The 23,473-nt window shown below is 44.5% G+C and overlaps 1 protein-coding gene across 1 annotated transcript; it reads left to right on the forward strand.

Moving 5' to 3' along the window:
- The first annotated feature begins 5,609 nt into the window (after positions 1–5,609).
- Polr2m (RNA polymerase II subunit M) lies at positions 5,610–11,855 on the forward strand. The gene is made up of 4 exons (XM_045160223.1): positions 5,610–5,767; positions 7,762–8,409; positions 10,577–10,778; positions 10,872–11,855. The coding sequence occupies exons 1-4, from the start codon at positions 5,655–5,657 to the stop codon at positions 11,013–11,015; spliced, it is 1,107 nt and encodes a 368-aa protein (XP_045016158.1). The 5' UTR covers positions 5,610–5,654; the 3' UTR covers positions 11,016–11,855.
- The last annotated feature ends 11,618 nt before the right edge of the window (positions 11,856–23,473 follow it).

A 23,473-nucleotide genomic window follows, 5' to 3' on the forward strand; every position in this document is an offset into this window, starting at 1 on the left:
GAGCCTGGGGGTCGTATACAGAAAGGGCTTGGGAAACACTGTCTCTTCTCTTCTAAATGTGGACAGGACAATCTGAGAGACTGAAAAGGAAAGTTTGGTAAAATAGTACACAGTCACCGACCATGATAGCCCAATAAGGTCATTAGGGATAGCATTAATTAATTTTTCATTAGCTAGGCCTGAACATTTGGTCCATTCCACTCCCAAATGAAATCAACCATGTAAGGAAATAAGGTTTGCTTCATACTTGTTTATGACCTTTGGGGACTTTGGTTCCTTACCCTGTCTTCCTGTCCATCCCCCCTAAAACCTCATGAAGCCTGGGAACTGTTCCTGGAGTAACTGTTCTCCACACCTCTTGAAAAACATAATTGGTACCATAAAGGAGGATTGGTGTGAGTTCTGTAACATCTCTTAAATATCGAGGCCAGGGCACACAGGCAAAAAGACTAGTGGCTAAAATTTGAAAAGCAAAACAGAAGAAAAACTTTCTGGCAATGGGAATGAAACAACCGGAGCTCCAAGACAGTGATGGGAGTGAAAAATGTAGATGCTTGGTACACAATTAGGCAGTTTCTGATAAACATTTATTTGTCACATATGATAAATAATGCAAGAAAAGTGAAAGCTTATGTTCACATAAAAATCTATATAATCCCCTCTCAGGCTCAAGAAACATTGTGGAAGAGGGGGCAAAAAGAATGTAAGAGATGGAGGATGGGGCGGAGTGCTGTGGAATGCTGTCTTCTGGACATGACATGGCCATTATACTCATGACCTCACAACCACTGTTGTTTCCTGCACAAGATTGAACCCATTAACATGTCATCTGGGATAGGGAAGGGGCTCATAGGGCTCCCCTCCCAGAGGAAATGACCTTGTATGACACAATTAGAAAAGAATAGTAGGCTTCATGCAGTGATGTTGTCAGTTAATGTTTGCTGGGGAGGAGGAGATATTTTCTTCAGTCCTGTAGCCACTGGTAAGTTGCCTACATTCTGGTAAATGACCCCCACCCGTGCTCATGCCAGCAACCCTAAACTCAGCAGGTCATGAAAATACTTTTTAAAATATGTGAAATTGTCAAATAGAAAAAATTCTAAATATCAATAAAAAATTATCAACATGAAGCTGAAGAGATGGCGGCTTGGCAGTTGGGGCACTTGCCTGCAAAGCCTAACTACCCTGGTTCAATTCCCCAGTAAAGCCAGATGTACAAAATGGAGCATGCATCTGGAATTTGTTGCAGTGGCTGGAGGCCCTGGTGTTCAATATTTCTCTTGCTCTCTCTTTTTCTCTCTCTGCTTGCAAATAAGTAATGTTTTTTAAATTGTAAACATGGGAACAGTGAGTTGATTAGTAATTGTTAATAACTGAAAACAACTCAACTATCCTTCAACTATTAAATATATAAACAAGTCAATACAACAGAATGCTACTGAGCAATAAAAAGGAATGATAGCACAGATGAGACCACTATGTAAACATGAACAAAGCCAGACGGAAAAAGCTGCCAGAGACAGACCAGGGGCTGTCAGGGGTTGCAGTTGGATGGAAAATTTGACATTTGAGGCATAGTGGAATTGCTCTGGTTCTGGTGTGCATGCATTTTTCAGAACTCATACCTAAACTCTCTACAAAAGGTGAATTTTGCTACAAGTAAATTTTCTCTCAATAATTCTGTCTTAAGAGCAGTAATATGGAGGCTGGGAAGATGGATCAGCAGGCAGAAGCTCTTGCTGTGCAAGCACGAAGACCTCATTTGAGGCCCAGCATCCACATAAAATACTAGGCATGGCTGCACATCTCTGTAACCCCAGTGTTGAGAGGGGGCAGAGACAAGAGGGTTTTCCAGGCCTCCCTGGTCAGCCAGGTTCACTTTCCACACAGACTTTCTGTTATTAAGGAGCTGAGCTGCTTCCCCATTTAGGGCCTGAGCAGCTTTCTCTTTCCTTCATTGAAAGGTTTTTCCATCAGATACTCCAATGTTTGATTGCTTCTTGTTCTATAGGTCTCAGCTGGTAAGTTTCTTCCTCAGAAAAACCAACCTCCGGGGAGTAGTATGCCTTTGTTGGAGGGCAATGTTTCTTCACCTGCCATGCCTCTTCAGCTCTGACTACAGAACCACATGGTTTGTGCACGGCTGTTTGTAGTTTAGACATATGTTCTGACATTTTGAATCCCTAAGCTGTACTGCGTGAAAGATTCTATCCTATAGCACTGAAAATATCCTCAAACTAATTGTGTTTAATGTGTTCACAAAAGTTTCATATCTGTATGTACAAAACGAGATGTTTCATCTATATAATGGAGAAATGGGAAAACAATGGAAAGAAAAATTATGAGAGGCGATTCTGTCAATTAGTACCTGCTACATGTGCTAAGGTAGACACAAAAGCACACCCATAACTCCTTGATAGACAGAGGTTTGTTAGAACAGAGAAAGAAATGGCCACGTATGACATAATGAGGAAGGTATAGTAGGCTGTATGCAGTGAGATTCCAACTCTAATTAAGCAGTACAATTGTGCTTGAAAAAAGGTGCAATTTGATTTTAAACAAACAATCTAGGAAAGCTACAAGAGGAGGTGAGAGGAGACAAAATTTATAACTGGCAAGGGTAAAAGGGACAGCCTTCCAGGAGAGGCAGACTGAAGGGGGCAACATGCTGAGGTTTGAAATGAAGGCATCAATGGCTTGCATACAGGGTGGCCTGGGATCTGAAGATGGGAATTTATGACTGTGAGAAAAGAAAATCTTGTAGCTAGAGCCCAAGAGCTGGAAAAATGAACATGGGGTCGTGCATGCCAACCACTACCTGATTCAACAGTCTCTCTCTTAGTCAGCTGGGCTGGGACATGTTATTGATCTCCTTGAGGAAATGTATTGCTGGGCTTGGTGGCTTAGGCCTGTAGTCTCAACTACTTGAGAAGCTGAGGCAGGAGGATCATGAGTTCAAGGCCTGCCTGGGAAACATAAGATCCTGCCTCAGAATAAAAAGGAGGGGCTGGAGAGATGGTCGGCAGTTAAAAGGCATTTACTTGCAAAGCCTGATGGCCTGGGTTTGATGCTCCAGTACCCACTTGAAACTGGATGCACAAAGTGGATCATGTGTCTGGATTTTTTTGTAGTGGGAGGAGGCCCTGGTATACTCATTCTCTCTATCTGCCTCTTTCTCTCAAATAAATAAATATTTAAAAAAATTAAAAAGAGGGCTATGGATATAAATGGTAGAGTATTTGCCTAACATGTATAAGGCCACAGGGTCAATCCAAAATTCTTCAAAAGAATAAAGTATTTTGGAGCTGAAGAGATGGCTTAGCCATTAAGGCACTTGCCTATGAAGCCAAAAGACCCAGGTTTGATCCCCCAGGACCCACATAAGCCAGATGCACAAGGTGGAAAATTCATCTGGAGTTCATTTACAGCCAGTCTGGTTCATTCTGATCAGATCAATATATCCTGGAGTGTGATCTCTCAAATAAATAAGTAAAAATAAATAATTTAAAAAGAAGAAAGTATTTTGATATATGGAGCATAGAAATTGCTGTGATTTGACCCCCTGGAATAGCTGTGAATTTTGGATGAATCTATCAGCTCATTAGGAGTTGTTTGTGTTTGTACAGTATCTTACCAAGGACCAAGAAAAATCACAGATGTCTTTATGTAAGAATGGATGGTGGGGCTGGAGAGATGGCGTAGCAATTAAGGTGCTTGCCTGCAAAGCCTAAGTACCCATGCTCAACTCTTCAGATCCCATGTAAGCAATACGCACTTGTTGGTGCAAGTGTGCAAGGTTGGACATGCACACAAGGTGGGCACACATTTAGTTTGATTACAGTGTCTGGAGTCCCTGGCACACCAATTTTCTCTCTTTCTTGCTCTCTCACATTAAAAAAAAAAAAGGTCAGTCTGTTGGGCTTTCCTCAAAAAAGAGGGTGGGGCGGGAGGAAATGGAGGGTAATCCCCGTTAATATCTGTTTGATTTTCCAGTGATAAATGCTGTCTTTGCATGGTTCCTATTCTTCCTTTGGGGACACAGCTTTCTCAGATGAACTATGAAAACAAGTAAAATGTTTAGTCTGAAGTGTATTCCTCTTTTTTTTTTTTTAATTAATTTATTTATTTGAGAGCGACAGACACAGAGAGAAAGACAGATAGAGGGAGAGAGAGAGAATGGGCGCGCCAGGGCTTCCAGCCTCTGCAAACGAACTCCAGACGCGTGCGCCCCCTTGTGCATCTGGCTAACGTGGGACCTGGGGAACCGAGCCTCGAACCGGGGTCCTTAGGCTTCACAGGCAGGCGCTTAACTGCTAAGCCATCTCTCCAGCCCTGTATTCCCCTTCTTAACTGCAAAGAAAATAATTCTTTTTTTGCAATTATATACATTTGGAAACAAGTGTGACGTGAAGAGGGGACCGTGAAATTGGCAAGGTGGAAAAAGCGGCTCGGCATTAGCGTTGGAAATCTGTTGCTTTTGCAGGGAAGATGGTTATACTCACTTCAGTGTCTTACAAAATATAGGTTATCAACCACAGCCATACCACCTGCCAATCCTAACACTTCGGTGGGCCTTTGGAACTGGGGTAGAAGGTAGCACTTTTGAATTGTTGCCGTGAGTTGGGAGTGCAATGGCAACTAGTGTAGAAGCCAGAGGCACTATGCCTTGCCCAGGTGGTACTGCAAATGAAGTCTTGCTCCATACATCACAGAGTGTCTAAAAAACTTACCAACTTTAGCCTTTCAACCTCCACTACTGGGGCTAGGAGGCTCCACACACTAAGCTAAGGGCTCCCAATCCCTGTCTTTTACTCTCCCCTATCTCACCAACAGCTAGGTCATCCTTCAGGTTTTGACAGCAAGTTCACTTCTTAGGCACATATCCTATTGTATCTTATTATATTGCTCTATTAGCTGACTAATGTCCACTCTTTTTTACTTATTTTGAGGACGGATCTCACTAGGTTGCCCAGGCACACCTTGAACTCAGGATCGTCCTGCCTGTCTCCCAAGCAGCTTAGATGAAAGACCTGAGCCACCAAGCCCAGTGCATTTCCTCAAGGAGTTGATAGCCTGTTGCGCCCTAGCTAAGAAATAAGGCCGTTAAATCCAGTGGTTGCTCCAGGACTGTCCCAGAGGCACTCAAGTCCATCTCTCGGGTTTCCCTTCTCTTCGGGGAGGCAGGGGCTCGTTATGGAGCCGGTGCCAACCTGGAACTCGTGCCCTCCCGCCTCAGCGTCCCAAGCGCGAGACTCCCTCATGCCGACACCACACTCGGGGGCAGTTCTGCTTCTCCGTCTGCAGCCCAGGCGCTTCCGCATCCCTGGAACGCCCCGGAGGGAGAATCACCAAGCAACCAAGGCGGAGGGAAAAAGCGCCAGAGCCCGGAGCCGGCGCCGCCGGACGTCACTTCCGCCCCTCCGCGCCTCCGCGGGCGCCCCCGTCTCCCCGGGTCGGTGTTCGTTTCCGTCGTTTCAATAAAGCTCGATTCGACTCGAAGAAGACCCGTTCTTCCGGGAAAATGGCGACTCCCGCTCGCGCCCCGGAGTCGCCGGCGGCCGCGGACCCGGCGCCAGCGGTGGGGCCCGCCGAGGACGCCGACTGCCCGCCGCCCCGTCAGCCGCAGCCGCAGCCGCAGCCTCGGCCCGTGCACAATGTGCTCGCTGCCCCGCGGCTTCGAGCCCCGAGCTCCCGAGGACTTGGGGCAGCGGAGTTTGGCGGAGCTGCGGGAGATGTGGAGGCGCCAGGAGAGACTTTTGCGCAACGAGTAAGCCCCGGGCCCGCGGGCGGCCGTCCCTGCGCGGTGCGCGCCCGCCCGCCAGCCCGCCCGCAAGGTGACCTTGTCCCTCGGCGGCCGCGGGCAGCCCGCCAGCCGGGCCTTCCCCCGACCAGGCGGGCCCCGCACGCCGCGCATGGCGGCGGCTCGCGGAGCCCGCCCTGGGTGCCGTGGCCCCGCGGGGACATAACGTGCTGCCCCGCTCCTCTGGGTCCCCTCTCGTGCACGGCACGAGGTGGGGCGAGGGAGCTGTAGAAAGTTTCACACCGACTCGGCTCGTAGGCGTGGTGGTGGGTTTTAGCACGGGAATGACGGCGCGGGGAGGCTTTGCTTTGTTTAGCAGCAGGATGGTTCGAAAGAATTAAGAGGCAGCAAAAGACAACTTGGATGCTTTCAGAGTGGTTTCCAACAAAGGGGGCCTTGTGAGAAAACGAACTAGGAAGGTAAAGGATCGGGAAAACTTCATTATGGTGGAATAATTTGAATATTGGCCCAAGTTTCTGTTTGTATGGGGAGTTACTAACGAAAGGAGGAAAGCTGGGAATGAAGAATGGTTTGGAGGTTGATTTTACTTGGCGAGTGCTGAGTTAAGGAGACGATGACAGACAGACAGGCTCAGGGCAGAGGAGGCTGAGGAAATAAAGGAGTACGTGTGCAGAACATGCTAACGATGTGTAGTGTCGAGAAGACGAGGCCTAAGGTGTACTGCGCCTCCATTTATGACGATTATACGGCTGAAGAAAAAAGGAAATTTTGTCACTAAGCAAAAGGCGAAACACAACACTTGTACATAATAACTAACTTTTAGAGACAGACATGCTTGACTTTCTAAGAATAGGTTTTTATAACAGTGAGTTAATTTTTTGGTCTTGGGACTTTATATTCTTAAAGAATTACTGGACATCCCAAAGAGTGTTTATAAATGCGTGTTCTATCTAGAAGTACTTGTTGATTTTTCTGAAACAGCTGAGCACTCTTGAAAACACACACGCCCATGTTCCATTATAGAACAGTGATACCATTGCATCACAGCACATTCCCACGTGTGCACATGAGGGGGATATGACAAATAATATTTTGGAGTTATGAAAATTGTTTTTACCTATTCCCAACCTCTTTAGATCTTAAGAGATCATGCTTTAAAGAATGCTGATTTTTAGAACACCTGTTTTCCTAAATGATTAAGACCAGAAGGTTTTTTGAGTTTCTTAATTTTAGTTGTTTTAAAATACTGTTATATATGTGTATATGCATATTACATGTGTTTATCCATATGTAATGAGATATCTTAGAGATGGGACCTGATCCTAAATATCACATTAGGTTTTGTTTCTTACATACATAGCCTGAAGTAATGTTATATAATATATTCTGTTTGCTCATGTTTTGACCTATAGCTCATCACATGTGGTCACGTGGGAAGTTTTCTACTGTTTTGAGTCATTCCAGTCAGGGCTTACAAAGTTTGAGGTTTTGAAGGACTTTGGTTTTTGCATTAGGAAAAATCAACCTGTAGTCCAAAAATCGTTTTGCTGGAAGTTTAACTGATGGGGCAGATGAGCTATACATTCCCTGTTCTTGTCTCTCCTGCTTTGGGGGATATAAGGAAATTTTTCTTTGTTTGGTTTCTGTCTTGGGCTAGGTAAGAATCAGATTTTAATATTTTTTAAAATTTATTTATTTGAGAGAGATAGAGACAGAAAGAATGGGTGCAGCAGGGCCTCCAGCCACTACAAATAAACTCCAATGCATGCGCCACCATGTGCATCTGGCTTATGTGGGTTCTGGGGAGTCAAATCTAGGTCCTTAGGCTTCTCAGGCAAGCGCCTTAACCGCTGAGTCTTTTCTCTAGCCCAGATTTTTCTTTTTAAACTTAAAAATCAGCTTTTTTTTTTTCCCCGTGGAGGATAATATTTTTCCTTTTAAATGTTATGGGTCAAGTTTTAAAATAGAGCTTTGATGCATATTTTTTTTCCATTTGTCAGAAAATTCATTTGCAAATTGCCCGACAAAGGTAAGAAGATTGCAGATACTGTTGCCAAGCTGAAAGCTGCCATTGCGGAACGTGAAGAGCTTAGAGGAAGAAGTGAACTGTTTGACCCCGTTAGTTTAGACTGTAAGCTAAGGCACAAAGCCATTGCAAGAGTTGATGTGGACATAGAGAAAGCCCAGAATTCTGACCAGATATTTGATACTTCATCATTAGTTCCTGGCTGCTCCTCTGTAGACAACATCACATCATCTAAGACAACCTCAGAAACACAGGGACTTGCACAGCCTGCTCATACAGGCAGCGCAGAGGCTGTGGAGGCTGAGCACACAGTGAACACGTGCCCAGCTTCTGAAAGAACAGCCAGGGAGCCTTCCTCATCTGCAGCTAGCCAACGTCTCTCCCAGCATTGTACTTCAAGTCAAGCAGAAGACTCTGCCCACAGCTTTGACAGCCTGTTTATTGATAAGTTACAAAGGATCACACTTTCAGATCAAAGTGAACACCACTCAGAAGAAAACACGAGTGCTGAGAACTTGAAGGGCCATTTTCCAGGGACTCCTAAGAAGCCTCATTTCATGGAAGTGATAGAGACGCGAGCCAGAAACCCAGTGCCCCCAACACACAAGTTTAAAACCAATGTGTGAGTATTGCTGGAAAGCAAGCCTAAGAACAAAATGTGTGTCAAAATCAAAGGAGTGCTCCAAGTTCAGTGGGCTTTGCAAGCACTGCTTGTAGTTAGCAATGAGCATATTGTGGAAGTCATGAGACCAGCGTGGGCTGAAGTGGAGGATTCCTCTGAAATATATGTTAGATTTGTTCGCATTGAGATTTAAATACTAGATGGAGAATATTCAATTTCAGGATGCTTTGCCAGTAGTTCATTGAACATGGAGTTGGAGGGAGAATACATTGTGACTTTTTCAGTACCACTTGCAAGTGTACAGTTCTCCTTTTAATTAGTGTGTAAGCTAAAAGAAGCAATTGTAGGGCTCAGAAGATAGCTGTTTGTAAAGTTACTGCCTTGTAAGCATGAGAACCTGAGTTCAGTCCCCAGAACCCACATAAAAATACCAGGCATGGTGGTACATGCTTCTAACCGCAGCCTAACTGGGGAGTTCCCCACCATATTGAGGCATGTTACCTACACACACACACAGGTGAACACAAGAATATGCACGTACACTGTGCACACCACTTCCCCCCAAAATCAGCTGCAGAAACTGATGCACTTTAAAAAAAAATTATTTTCATTTTCATTTATTTATTTGAGAGCGGCAGAGAAAGGCAGATAGAGAGAGAGAGAGAGAGAATGGGCGCGCCAGGGCCTTCAGCCACTGCAAATGAACTCCAGACGCATGCATGCGGCCCCTTGTGCATCTGGCTAACGTGGGTCCTGGGGAATCGAGCCTCAAACTGGGGTCCTTAGGCTTCATAGGCAAGCATTTAACTGCTAAGCCATCTCTCCAGCCCCTGATGCACTTTGTAAAAAAATGCTTAGTACATGTAGAGAGCAGTGTTGGCGGGTGGGCAGTGAAGTAAGGATTTTGTTCCTTGAAGAGGTTAGGACCTAAATGGTGACTCAAAGTTCTTTACCTGGGAGAATATTAAACTAGATCATAGCATGTTTCCAGGGGAAAGAAGCAAAGAGCATTTAAAAAAAAAAAAAAAACAGATTTGGTCAGAATAAGGGGGGACAAAAACCTGCTTTAGAGTTCCTTGCCATAGTTTTGTTCCTGATATCTCTGGTAAGATAAAAGCTCTTTGAGGAGAAAAGAATTGTTCTTGTAGCAGAGTTGCTGTTCAAGTCAGAGCTGTATCTGGTACTGACAGGCATAACATCAAATAAAAAGTTAGACCACGTCTATGTTTTTGGAAAACCAAAAACTTAGATACCTAAACCGTACTTGTTTTTTTAAGGAGACTTGAACCCTGCTCTGCCATTCATCTTTGTGTTTTTTAACCCAAAATATTAGCATATTCGTTTTTAGCTAGATGTGAAAAGTAGGTTTTGATCAAGTAATCTCATATGCAGTGGGGTATCTTCTAAGAGGATAGAAAGAAGACAGAATGATACCCAGTTAAATACAAGAAAAAAGAGTGAAGTGTCTGTTGATCTTTGTTGTGGTCGTTTTCCAGGAGTTGAGAGGGAGTTGAGGAAGAAGCATGGGCCACAGGAAAGCAAGCTGAAGAGCAGCTGAGCCTGGGTTAGTCAGGCTGCACGGTGTCTTTGGGCTTCCGCGGGGGCGCAGCCCGAGGAGTGGACAGTGCGTTAGGTCGTGTTCCTTGCCTTTCTCCTTCCATATATGCCTTCCTGGCCTGGCACGTGGACACAAGCCTGCCTCGCCTCTCTCTGGCTCAGTCTTCTCAGGACTTGCATCTGAAGGGCCAGTTGGCTATGAAACATGAGCCCTTGGGGTCTGTCCTGTGACACCTCAGCTTCCTCCTTCGCAGTGTAGCCTGCCAGTCTTCTCTCACACTTCTCCACATTCTTGAAGTGACTAGCGGAGCTACCACGTGCGCCCCCACCCAGGTCTGCCCCCTCCCCTCCCTGCCCTGTCCATGAGGACTCCACAGTGGGTTTATCGTCTCCGCTGGGTGCTGGGGCCGCGCTGCGCTCCTAAGCAAAGCACTCCGTCCAGAGCCGGGCCGGGCCTGTGGTGCCTGACACGACGTGGAAGTAGAGGACAGGCATGCCGAGGGTGCCCAGGGAGGGAAGCCGCCTGTCTGCATCTCTGCCGCTTCTGCGTGCGGAAGGTCAGTGCTGCGGTCAAAGGCCATGCATGCTGTCTTCTGTTTGCCTCCTCCAGGTTACCCGCGCCGCCCAAGGACTCACCAGGTCAGCCTCCGCGGGGCCTGGCTCCCGTCTCCGAGGAGCGGCGGCGCCGCGAGCGGCAGCACCTCGATGACGTCACGGCCGCGCGCCTGCGGCCGCTGCACCACCAGCCCGCGCGCCTGCTCGCCTTGGAGGAGTCGCTGGCGCTGCAGAGGCGGCAGCAGCGGAACTACGAGGTGCGTGCGCGCGGGCCGCTGGGGTGCGGGGTGCGGGCGGGCTGTGCGCCGCAGGCAGAGCGCATCCTCCACTCACGGCTCTTTGTTCCGCAGGAGATTCAGGCCAAGCTCGCGGCACAGAAACTAGCGGAGAGACTGGATTTTAAGATGCAGAGCTACAACCCCGAAGGGGGGTCGTCGGGGCAGTACCGAGAAGTGAGGGATGAGGACGACGCCGAGTCCTCGGAGGAGTTCTAGGAGGGGCTGCGTTCTTCTAGTCTCTGAGCCACGTGGTCATTCCTTCCACGGAACCGCTAACAAGTATCGAGATCGCTGTGGGACGCTGCGGAGGGAAAGCAGGCTACCTTACACAGGTCGCTCCAAAGTGAAGCCCAGTCTTGTTTTTCAGGAGACGATCTTCATTGTGCTTGACAAGTTTAGTATTTGAATATTGTGCTTGCCCGTATTGTATTAAAGTTTTCCACTATGTAGTGCATTGGTCTGATATCTTAGTGTGTAATGGAGCACACTTGTGTTTCTGTTTCGGGTAATTTGGCTTCTTTATCAGCACTGATTACATCTGGTTAGTGATAGCTTAGTTGAGGGTCCTGTGCATGGGGTTTCTGAGGTGTGGGGTGGGAAGACCCCGGAGCGCCTCAGAGTATTTGCTTCTGCTCCGTGTTTCTGCGAGAAGACACGTCTCGTGAGGAGTAAGGACAGTTGAAGGTGCCTGTGGCTGGAGTGTCTTTCTGGAGTAGCATCCAAGCTGACCTGAGTTGGGGGCAGCTGTTGTTGGGTTCACCTGACTTGAGTTCATTGCTGTCATGAGTGGTTGGTTCACACACAGCAGTCATGCTTGGTAAGGAAACCAACTTCTGCAAGTTACAATTGAATTGTCAATATATTGCCTTTTTTTCCCACCAAAAGAAGCGTTTATAGACTGTAGAAACTCCCATCTCATTTGTACATGTTCATGTCATGTAAAATGATTATATGGTTATATCCAGAGAAGTTAACACGTTATCAAAAAATTCTTTGTCTAATATGTGGTATCTTTAAAAGTATTGAAAGGAGAAATAAAATAACAGTCCCCTGAAATGTTGATGAAATTTTTTTTGTCATTTGCGCGTGTGTATAAGTACTGCTGCAATGTCTGTCTGGCTTTATGTGGGTGGCTGGGGAATTGAAGCATGTGCCCCTAACCACTGATCCCATGGTGGTGCTATCTTGTACGCAGTTGAATTTCATTTCCTGAAAGTCACTGCCCAGACATGAACTATGAGTAAAGACACATTTAAGTCAGATGCTCAGGTACTAGGAAGCCTGGTTCTATGTCATGTACACTAGTTCAAAAAATACTTTCCATAGTTCCTCTCATAACAGGGCAAGCATAAAAGGTACACCAAGCTAATGGTGTGAAATCTCTTAAAATTACTAGTGATCTCAGAACATAGTTATTGATGTTCTTTATGGAATGAGAACACATTTCCGGAAAGCTGGCAACATGAAAGTCCAGTGCATGTGTACACACAGCCACCTTGAAACCTACCACTCAGTCTCTTAACCTTTAAGGGTTTGTACTTATTTTTCCGTGAATAGTTCTATATATTGTTTCAGTCTTCTTCATGTATCCCAAGCATTTCCCCATATTAAGTGTCCTGGATTTTAGATAGCCACTGAGCATTTTTCATGGTTGTACCATAGCTTTGAAAGAAACTGCATGTTGTTTAACACATTACTATAATGTAATTGGTAAATGTTGATGTGATCAACATCTTAAAAGATGATCACATCTATATACACATTTCCAGAAGATATTTTCTAGAAATGATTTTTTTTTTTTCCTATTTTTGTGGTGCTAAGGATTGAACCTAGGTTTCATGCATGTTAAGCATTGGCTACTCCCCAGCCCTTATCTTAACATTTGACGTTTGTTGACTGGATCTCACTCAGTTGCCTGGCTGGACTTGAACTCACTTTGTAGCCCAGGAATCCTTTGAACTTACAGTCCACACTCAACCTCCCAATTAGCTGGGATTACAGGCCAAACAAATGATATATCTAGGTCAAGTGTTATGTTTTTAAGAGTCCAATAAATATGTCACTCAGTTTGCTAGTTAAATCCTTTGTAAATTGAATATAAGAAAGAAAAAGCTACATTTAAAAATGTGTATTAAGGCTGGAGAGATGGCTTAGCACTTAAGGCGTTTGCCTGTAAAGCCTAAGGACTTAGATTTGATTCCCCAAAACACATGTAGGCCAGATGCACATGGTGGCATATGTGTCTAGGGGTTTGTTTGCAGTGGCCAGAGACCCTTGTGTGCCCATTCTCTCTCTCTCCCTCCCTCCTTCCCTCCCTCCCTCTAAGAAATGTAAACAATTTTATCTCAATGTGTATTAGTGAAGGTTGAATGTTTTCATGTGTATTGTCCTACTAAGGTAGTGTGACTTCTCTTTTTTTCTTTTTTGGTTTTTCAAGGTTGGGTCTTGCTCTAACCCAGGGCACCTAGAGTTCACTATGTTCTCAGGGTGGCCTTGAACTCACAGCAGTCCTCCTACCTCTGCCTCCTAAGTGCTGGGATTAAAGGCATGCACCACCATGCCCATGCCCAGAAAATGTGACCTCTCTCTCTCTCTCTCTTTAATGCAAGAGAGAAAGAATTGGCGCACCAGGGCCTTCAGCCACTGCAGTCAAACTCCATATGCATGCGCCCTCTTGTGCACATGTGCAACATTGCATGCTTGTGTCACGGTGCATCTGGCTTATGTGGGACCTGGAGAGTCAAACATGAGTCCTTAGGCTTTGCAGGCAAGTGCCTTAACTGGTAAGCCATCTCTCCAGCCCAGGACTAATCTTTTTAAGTAAAACATTTAGTCTTCTGAGAATTGCTTATTTTTATTCCTCCTATTCTCTTGGAGAATAACCCTTTTTCTTGGTTCCTAAGTTCTTAGGAATTAAGAATGTCCATCTTTTACCATGTAATAATTTTTTAGTGTGCCACTTTGTTGCAGTCAGGTTCACATTGCTACCAGAAATCACCCAACCAAGAACAGCTTTGGGGGGAAAAGGACTTATTTTGGATTACAGACTCAAGGGGAAGCTCCATGATGGCAGGGAAAAATTATGACATGAGCAGAGGGTGGGCATCACCCCCTGGCTAATATAAGATGGACAATAGCAACAGGAGATTAAGCCAAACACTGGCAAGGGGAAACTGGCTATAATATCCATAAGCCCACCCCCAACAATATACTGCCTGCAGGAGGCATTAATTTCCAAATCTCTATCAGCTGGGAACCTAGCATTCAGAACACCTCTAAGTTTATGGGGGGCACCTGAATCAAACCCCATTCCACCCCTGGCCCCAATAAATTGATAACACCATCCACGATGTAAAATGCAATGTATTCAGTCCATCTTTAAAGTTCCCATAGTTTTCATCAATCCTAAGGATGTTCAAACATTCCCATAGCCCAAGATCTTTTAACAAACATAATACCAAACAAATGCCCTCGCCGGGCGTGGTGGCGCACGCCTTTAATCCCAGCACTTGGGAGGCAGAGGTAGGAGGATCACCGTGAGTTCGAGGCCACCCTGAGACTACATAGTGAATTCCAGGTCAGCCTGAGCCAGAGTGAGACCCTACCTTGAAAAAAAAAAACAAAACAACAACAACAAAAAAAACCCAAAAAACAAAAAAGCCCTAAAGACCCATAAAGGTACCGAATAAATACACTGCAAAATATGGCAATGGTTATAGCACAGAAATATTCAACCAATACAAGATTTAAAATGGGGTAAACATCAAACTCTGTAGCTCAAAGTCCAGCAACTTCTAGTCAGTGACAAATCTCCAAGTGTGATAATTCTAACCACTAACAAGTCTCTGCAGTTTTAATTCCACCTATCCAGCTAGGCTACTCACAGTCCTAGAAAACTTCATCTGGCCAGCAGCTTTCCTTAGCAGCCATCCTGTGGTCCAAGTATCTTCACTGGGTCTCCATTGCAACCCAAGGTCCATCCTCACGGCTCCATCAGGTTTCCACACAGGCAGCCTGCAAACCTGCTACATGCTGCCCATGGCCATTTCCAAAACAAGACTATTGTAAATTCAATGCCCTCTCTTTCCTGCATTTCTTGTACTTCATAATGCCAGGCAGAATGCCAGTTTGTTAATTCAGGGGGGAATAAAGCAGACTTTGAAGAACAGGACACTCCTTGAGCATTCCGGTCCCTTCAAAAGAGTCTACATTCTTTCTGTTGTCCCAGTGCAAGTCAGCTGGCCCAATCTCAGTGGTTGTAATTTCTCAATTACAGCTGAAAAGGCAGCAGTTCCACCCAAAGATTGATTTCATTTTTTTTTTGTTTTTAATTTCTGTGCCTTATCCCTCTGCTCACGCCAGTTCATTACTACTTAAAGCAACCCTGCACAACTTCTCAGGACATGGCCATGACAGCAAGCCTCTCACACAAACTGCTTCTAGCCCAGTGCAAGCAAAGCTCTACCCTCACCAGCCAAACCTCTCAGTCCATAGTTCTTACTGCATTCAAGTGTTTGAACTCTAACCAGAATAGTCTATCAAGCTGTTCTTATAGCACTGCAAGGCATCTCTTAGGCCAAGGTTTCAAATCCTTCCATATTCCTCTTGAAAATTGCTCCAAAAGGCCAAAGCCACACAGTCAAGTGTCTAGCAGCAATCCCACTCCTTGGTACCAACTTTACTATTGCAGTCAGGTTCACATTGCTGGCAGAAATCACCCAACCAAATGCAGCTTTGAGGGTGGTGAAGGGTTTATTTTAGCTCACAGACTCAAGCAGAAGCTCCATGATGGCATTGCTATCATGAGCAGAGGGTGGACATCACCTCCTGGTCAACATAAGGTGGATAATAGCAATAGGAGAGTGTGCCAAACACTGGCAAGGGAAACTGGTTATAATACCCATAAGCTCGCCCCCCCAAAATACACTGCCTCCAGGAGGCATTAATTCCTAAATCTTCATCAGTTGGGACCCTAACATTCAGAACACCTAAGTTTATGGGGACACCTGAATCAAACCACCACACACTTTTGATGCAGTTTATAGTGTTTCAGTGTAGAAGTTTTCTTTTATCCTTGTGGTATGCTTAGACATACTTTTCTTTTTTTCTTTTTCTTTCTCTTTCTCTTTTCCTTTTTTTTTTTTTTTTTTTTTTTTTTTTGGTTTTTTGGGATATACTCTTGCTCTTGCCAAGGCTGACCTGAAATTCACTGTGTAGTCTTAGAGTGGCCTCAAACTCAGTGATCCTCTTACCTCTGTCTCCCAAGTGCTGGGATTAAAGGCATGTGCCACCATGCCTGGCTTATTTTTATTTATTTATTTGAGAAAGAGAGAGAGTGGGAGAGAGGCATGCCAGGGCCTTGGGCTGCTGCAGATGAACTCCAGATGCATGTACCACTTTGTACATGTGGCTCCAGCCACTGTAAATGAACTCCAGATGCATGCGTCCCCGTGTGCATCTGGCTTATGTGGGTCCTGGGAAATCAAGCCTCGACCCAAGGTCCTTAGGCTTCACAGGCAAGCACTTAACTACTAATCCATCTTTCTAGCCCTGGCTTTGAATTTTCCCCCAAACTATTGCTTTTTTAAATTTATTTTTATTTTTTGGTTTTTCAAGGTAGGGTCTCACTTTAGCCCCGGCTGACCTGGAAACTATTATTATGGCTTTAATTTGTATTAATATTCAGTGGTACAGACCTTTCCCTTTAGTTTTTGTGAAATATAACTTACAGAAAAGTATAAAACACCCAGTTTCATAGATAAAGTGATATGGTTACATAATCAAGCCAGATTCAGGGAAACTGCTGCCATCCCTCAGTAATCTCTACCCTGCACCCAAGGGTCACTACTGTCCAGACTGTAGCAGCCCCTACTTCCCCATTCTTATTATTTTACTAGTTACACATGTAACAGTGTGTGTGAGGGGGTAATGTGTGGTGTGGTATATTTGTGTGTGTGTTATGTATATGCATATAAGTGTAGATGTATCTGGAGGCCTGAAGAAAACATTTGAGTATCCGGTATGAGTCCACCTATGTACTTCTTTGAGATGAAGTCTCTGAATGCACAGCTGCGGTTTTCTTGAGTCCCAGGAAATTTCAGGTCACTATTAACCGCTGGACTAGGGTACAGCCACATATGGCCACACCCAGCTGTTTATGTGGGTCTTGGGGAATTGAACTCAGGTAGCCTTAGTCTTGGGCCTTCTTGGACCCTCATGCTTGTGGCAACCATTCTTACCTGCTGACCCCAACCCTGTGGGTTGTCTCTCCCACTTCTGACCATATAGGTAGAATCACAGTGTAGGTTGTGGCTGGTGTCTTTCACTCAGCATTGCTTAGGAAATCCGTGTCATGTGGAGTTCGTTGTGGCTTACTCATTCTCATCACTGTGTAGTGTGCTGTCTCATTAGTTCCTTGGTTTATTCTATGACTGACATATTTGGAGTTTTGAATTATGAAAAGCAATGTTGCCACGAGGAGCATCTTTGCAGATACAAATGCATGTTTGTAGGATACATGTTTAAGGAGTGGAATTGCTAAGTTATGATGTATGCATGCCTTTCAGTTTATATTTCTACCACCGCTTGCACCATGGACAAGAGTTCTATTCTGACATTGTCTGATTTAACTTTAGCTAACATGAGATTCAATAGCAAATACTGTTGCTTCACTTTGCATTTCCTTCGTTAGGAATGGCATTTAGACATCATCATGCACGTATTGGTCACTCGATTTCTTCTTTTCAGAAGTGCTCATTTGAACAATGGCCATAGCGATTGAACCTAGGGATCATGCATGTTAGGCATTTGTTACATCTTTATATATACATATGGAGTTGATATTTGTTACTCGAAGAACTTAATATTTCACTAGTTATATTTATTATAAATGTCCTTTTCCTTTTTTATTTTTATTTATTTATTTATTTTTGAGGCAGGGTCTCACTCTAGCCCAGGCTACCTGGAACTCTGTAACTCTCAGCTGGCCTTGAACTCATGACGATCCTCCTACCTACCTCAGCCTCCCAAGTGCTGGGATTAAAGGTGTGTGCCACCACACATGGCTATGAATGCCTTCATCCTATATAGAGATTTTCTTTTCATCCCCTTTATGGCAATAGTAATAAAAAATTAAGGCAAATTATCAAAATTTTATATTTAGTGCTATAATGACTCTTTCCTATCTTGAAGTTATAGAGATATGTTCTTATTATTAAAAAAAAAAAAATCTTTAGAGCTGGAGATCGCTTTTTAGCTTGCCTTCCACGTTGCGTCTTTGATCCTACCTGAAGTACAGTCACTGTGTGACGGAGGGGCCTCGGAGGTAGCACTGCGGATTGCAAATCTGTTTCTCTGCCATCTCCCCCTCCCCCTGTGCACTTTGGCTACATATGCCTGGCACCTTGGGGCGGGGCGGGGGGCGGGCAGGAGAGTGTCTCTCTTCAGTGCTAATACTATGCTGCCCTGGTTGTTGCTGCTGGAGCAAGGCCACCTTTTCCCTCGAAGTTGCTTGCGTATTCTGGGCCCTTTGCATTTTAATATAAATGTAGAATTTTAGGGTTTACTTTGACACATTCCACAGAAATCTCCTTGGTCATGCAATTTATTCCTCATTCGTAAAAAAAAAAAACAACAAACCAACAAGTTTTCCAATGAACAAATCAACTCCTATTTCTAGCATTCTGTGCTTTGAAACAAACTTAAGAGATGAGGGATTTGGGAACTTCCTTGCCCTTTACTAAAGAATACTTACTCTGTAAGGATGGCCGTTTTTGTTTTCTGAGTTAAATGTTGAAAATCCAGAATGCCATTTTAGTGTGAACAGCTGAAGTGTTGCGTAGTTTTTTTAAAAACCTTTTTATTGACTATCTCCATCCATATACACAATGTCCCCTGATTATAATCCCTTCCCACCACTTCCTTTGCTTTCTCTCCCCTCCATGAAACCACTTTTCTTTGCAATGTCCATACATATAGACAAGATACCATGATCAGAATGCCACCCCATCACTCTTTTTTCCCTCCCACATCCCCTCCACTGAGTCCCTTCTTCTTTCCAACTCGTCTCTCTTCTATTTTGATGTCCTTATTTTTTTTTTTCTTCCTATTATGCAGGTCTTGGGTAGCTAGCGTCAGCCACTGTGAGGTCATGAATGCCACAGCCACTTTGTGTCTGGAAGAGTGTTGTTAGCACTCCACCCCTTCCTTTAGCTCTTTCTGCCACTTCTGCAATGGTCCCTGAGCCTTGAAGGATTGTGATGGAAAGGTCTCAGTTTATCACAGTCCACTGTCACTTGGAAGAAGTAATTTTGTGAGTTTTAAAAGTCAAATATTGGCTTGAAATGGGAAAATGGTGCAAGTCTTCCATTACACCAAGAAAAGGAAGTAAGAGCTGAATCTTGATACTTAATGTGCATGGTGGAAGGCATGAGGATTAATCTCCTGTAAGAATTGTTCATAGCAGTACTCAATTTCCATTTTCATAGGCCTGTCTGTAATTCACATTACTGTCCCTGGGGAGCCAGCGTAGGTGCTGTGAGCAAAGGTGGAAGGCAGATATGATTCTCCTTTTCCTGTCCTTGGGATGCTGAGGTGACTTTGCTCAAGGCTCCTTCAGGCAGCCAAGAAAGAGAACCCTGCTGTCAAGATTTTGGGCCCAGACTGCCTGGCCTTATAGGCTAATACACATCAAGGGTGTGCACGTGAGGTTGCACGAGGGCATAGGTCATGTCTCTATGACCTTTTGTTGTGATTTTGTACCTAGAGGGTTAGCTTTATAATCATTTAACGATTGCTCACTTTAGCTACTGTGGCTGTCTTCACTCACCCACCTTTATGATTGGCCACACATAACTTTTCAGAGGCGCTGTGAAGAAAAACAACATTGGTATTGTAGGCTTGCTCAGGGGACTGGCTGAATCTGGCCGTTTACTTTTTAGGTTTAACGGTGCAGTTTGTACTGTTATAAAAAAGCCAAGTTGCTGGGGGGAAAAAAGATTTGTCTTTGTACAGGACAAGTTGAATGCCTGTGCTAAATGAAAGGATATATATACAGCTTCTATGGGGAACATGTAGAATCATCTTTAAAATATGGCAAGTCTCATTATTGACTAGCTGCCTGACAGCAGGAAGAAACTTAAAGCTCTTATTTTAATTTCTGACTAAAGTGAGGAAGCTTTGATACTGGGCTGATGAAATAAACGTGGTATTGGGTAATACTGAACTCCAGCCAGGCCACAAATCAGACACGATTCTGAAAGCTCAGCATAAAAGCCTGAACAATTAAACATGATCTATTACATCCCAGATGAGTTTAGAAAACTTGGAATAAAAAAGAAAGACAAAAGGTTGGGTAAGCCACTGGAATAGCATTAGATTATTAGATTTGGGGTTTAAATACCACTATGACTCCAGTGGGAAGTTATGCACTCGCCTGACTATTTAGTCTGTGTGATGAGGTCAGCGACCCCTTATCTAATATATGGGGTATGTTTTGAGAGAACAGAATTTCAAAGTGTGGTCATTATAGGAGCACTTTGAGGGCTAAAAGTCTGTATGAAAACCTTATTGTCACGCTGGGAACAATTATGATTGAGTTGTTTCATAGCAGTGCCTCTCTGGGGCAAGGTGCTTTAAAATCCCCACCACACGAAACTTGTAGCTTAGTGTTCACATTAATTGAGAACAGTGGGGGCTTCCTAGAAGAGCTGTTTGATGGGGAGGGGAGACTTCAAGACATTTCACTAAGGAGAGCCCCTTCTTCATATGGAAAACTTTCACGTTAAGACACAAGAGTCAGAGTTATAAATCTAACAACAGTTAGAGCAGATGCCTTCCTTGAGAGATGGAGGCTCACTTGTTCCATGCTTGTGAATTTCATCTGAAAATATTGCCAGTGAAGACATCACTTCTCCCAATCAGTTCCACACATATTTGTATTGAATTAAATAACCTTTCTAAAGACTGAAGTGTAAAAATGAAAGCACATCTTCTGTTGATGATATAGATGTCTATTTAAAAAGATCTCTTGTTCCCTTTAGCTACTTTTAGGAAAGTCAAATGAGGAGCCAGTAAGAAAGACGGAGGTACCAATAGATAGCAAATCTTATGTGGAATTTACACTTTTCATTGTAAGGGAAGAGAGAAGCTTAGATGTCGTTTGTTCCACAGTGGATAAATGGAGAGAATGAGGCATGAAGAAGTGTCTTCCTGACAGAGGCAACACTTTCTGCCCTAGCCCAATGCTCTTTGCATAATATGGAGTTGTGTTATGATTAATTCCTTAACACCTTTTGCACAATTACAGGAAAAGCACAATGCCAGAAAACTGCTTTCCAATTTTAAAGTTGTAACAATGGTTAACCTGTATAGGTAGTCTTAACTATTGAAACTGGGCCCAGTTACTAAAGTAAACTAAAAATTGCAATATACTCAATGTGTAATTTACAAATGGGGCTGTAATAGGGGGAATTGGGGCTCTGAGTGCTTTCTGGAACCCCAAGCCCTAAGTTTATATCTGTAAACTAACCAAAGAATTGGCATACCCACATTCAAAAAAGTGATATTTTAAAACGATTTTTAAAATACCACCCTTTATTCAGATCTTACAAAGGAGTGGGAAGGGCAAGAACAGAGGTGAGGGAAGATAAAGTGGGGAGAAGAGGAGTCCACCACACAGAGCCCCAAATCTCATGTCAGTCACATGTAGCCCAGAGCCCAAGTAACTGAACATGTATCTTAGGAGAAAAAAAAAAAAAAAAGAAAACACATGAGAGGGGATTTTAAAAACGTGTGCTTCCAAGAAGGAGCAAAAGTGAAGCCCAAGGAAAACAGTGTCCCTCTCCCATCCTGGGTAGGAGAGAGCTCTTAATGAAAAAAATGTTGCTACCAGCTCCGAAGAGAGAAGAAAAATGGTCCCTCCCTCCCAGGATCCAGGGGAAATAGAGAATTTGCTCCGCCCCACCTGGACACACCTACACCAGGTGTCCCATCCAATCCACCCATATCTGGGCAGGGTGAGCATTTGAGAGGGATCTAACTGGGTGAGCTGGGCAAACACTAAATCCCATGACTGGCGCAGGCGGGGCAAGCTGAGATAGGCCTGAGTGACGTGCCTTAGGGTGTGACATCCTAAGGTCCTGCCTGACTAATCTAACTGCCTACTCTGGCATCCCCACAGGCCCCTCTTTACCTCTTCACTGCTTGGCTTGTTTGTTTTGAATGAGCCCCGTTTCCCAAGCTCTCTCCTTTTAGTTTTCAGCCGTTTCAATCCTTCCAAAACTTCTTCCCCATCCTCCTGCGACGTCTCAGCAGGCTACCACCCTCGGGGGGCGTCTTGAAGTCTACGCATTTTTGCTGACTCATTAGCTCCAATCAGAACGCAAATTAGTGTAGATCGGTTCGAGGAAAGCAGGGCTTAAAGGAATGGGAAAATGGAATGGGCCAGTTGTACAGGAGCCGGAGGGTGCGAGGAGGGACGAGGGAAAATGAAGGGTCACCGAAGAAGGCTTGAGCCGGGCGTGGCGGCGCACACCTTTAATCCCAGCAGTCTGGAGGCAGAGGTAGGAGGGTGGCCGTGAGTTCAAGGCCACCCTGAGACTACATAGTGCATTCCAGGTCAGCCTGGGCTAGAGTGTGACCCTACCTCAAAAAACCAAAGAATAAAAATAAAATAAAATTGAAAGAAAGAAAGGAAGAAAGGAAGACAGACAGACAGACAGGGGCTCATGTGCTGAAAGACTGGCTCCCAACTGGTGGTGCTGTTTTGAGAGAGTCTTGAAACTTTAGGAAGTGGAACCTTGCTGGAGGAAGCATGAAAGTGTGTCCTTGGGGGTTGCATCCTGTCCCAGGCACTTTCCTTTCTGTTTCCTGTCCACCATGTCCACCATCTGACCTTTTCCACAGAATCCTACTACCTTACCAGGAGGTTATGTTTTACAACAGACCCAGAAACACTGAATCAGGTGACTATGGACTGGATGTTAATCCTTCTCTTTTAAGTTGCTCATATCAGGCATTTTATTACAGTGATGAGAAAAGCACCTAAAACAGACAAGGGTAAGAAACAGCTAAGAGTAGGTGAGGTAGTGTCATCTGCCAGCCTCATAATATCCTTTTTGACCATTATCATTTTTTCTCTCTTTCTTCTTTCCCCTTCCTTCTTTGCTTGCTTGCTTGCTTCCTTCCTTCCTCCCTCCCTCCCTCCCTCTCATCCTCCCTCCCTTCCTCCCTCTATCCTCTCCTCCTTCCCTCCCACCCTCCCTTCTTTCTTTCTTTCTTTCTTTCTTTCTTTCTTTCTTTCTTTCTTTCTTTCTTTCTTTCTTTCTTTCTTTTCTGGGGTAGGGTCTCGCTCTAGCCCAGGCTGACCAGGAATTCACTATGTCTTTTTGGCTGGCCTTGAACTCATGGTGATCCTCCTACCTCTACCTCTACCTGCTGGGATTAAAGGTGTGCTCCATCACACCTGGCCCACATTATCTTTTGAAATTTTAATTTCTGTACATGTATATATTATATATTGATCACACTCTCCCCCACACCTTCTTGCTTTCTCCTTCCTTCCCTCTCTCCTCTTCTCTTAATTCCCCTTGTCTTTCAAGACACAGAGAATGGCTGTGCATAAAGCACCTTAGGTGAGACCATTCACTCCGTAGTCTCAGGGTGGACTTGGACTC

The sequence above is a fragment of the Jaculus jaculus genome, chromosome 10 (assembly GCF_020740685.1).
Source record: "Jaculus jaculus isolate mJacJac1 chromosome 10, mJacJac1.mat.Y.cur, whole genome shotgun sequence".
NCBI classification, from domain to species: domain Eukaryota; kingdom Metazoa; phylum Chordata; class Mammalia; order Rodentia; family Dipodidae; genus Jaculus; species Jaculus jaculus.

Excerpts from the sequence above, each read along its gene's own strand:
- Polr2m (XM_045160223.1), top strand. The coding sequence starts at position 5,655 with ATGTGCTCGCTGCCCCGCGGCTTCGAGCCCCGAGCTCCCGAGGACTTG. Across the intron at positions 5,768-7,761 it reads GAGAGACTTTTGCGCAACGA|AAAATTCATTTGCAAATTGC; the intron begins GTAAGCCCCGGG and ends TCCATTTGTCAG. Across the intron at positions 10,779-10,871 it reads GGCAGCAGCGGAACTACGAG|GAGATTCAGGCCAAGCTCGC; the intron begins GTGCGTGCGCGC and ends TTTGTTCCGCAG.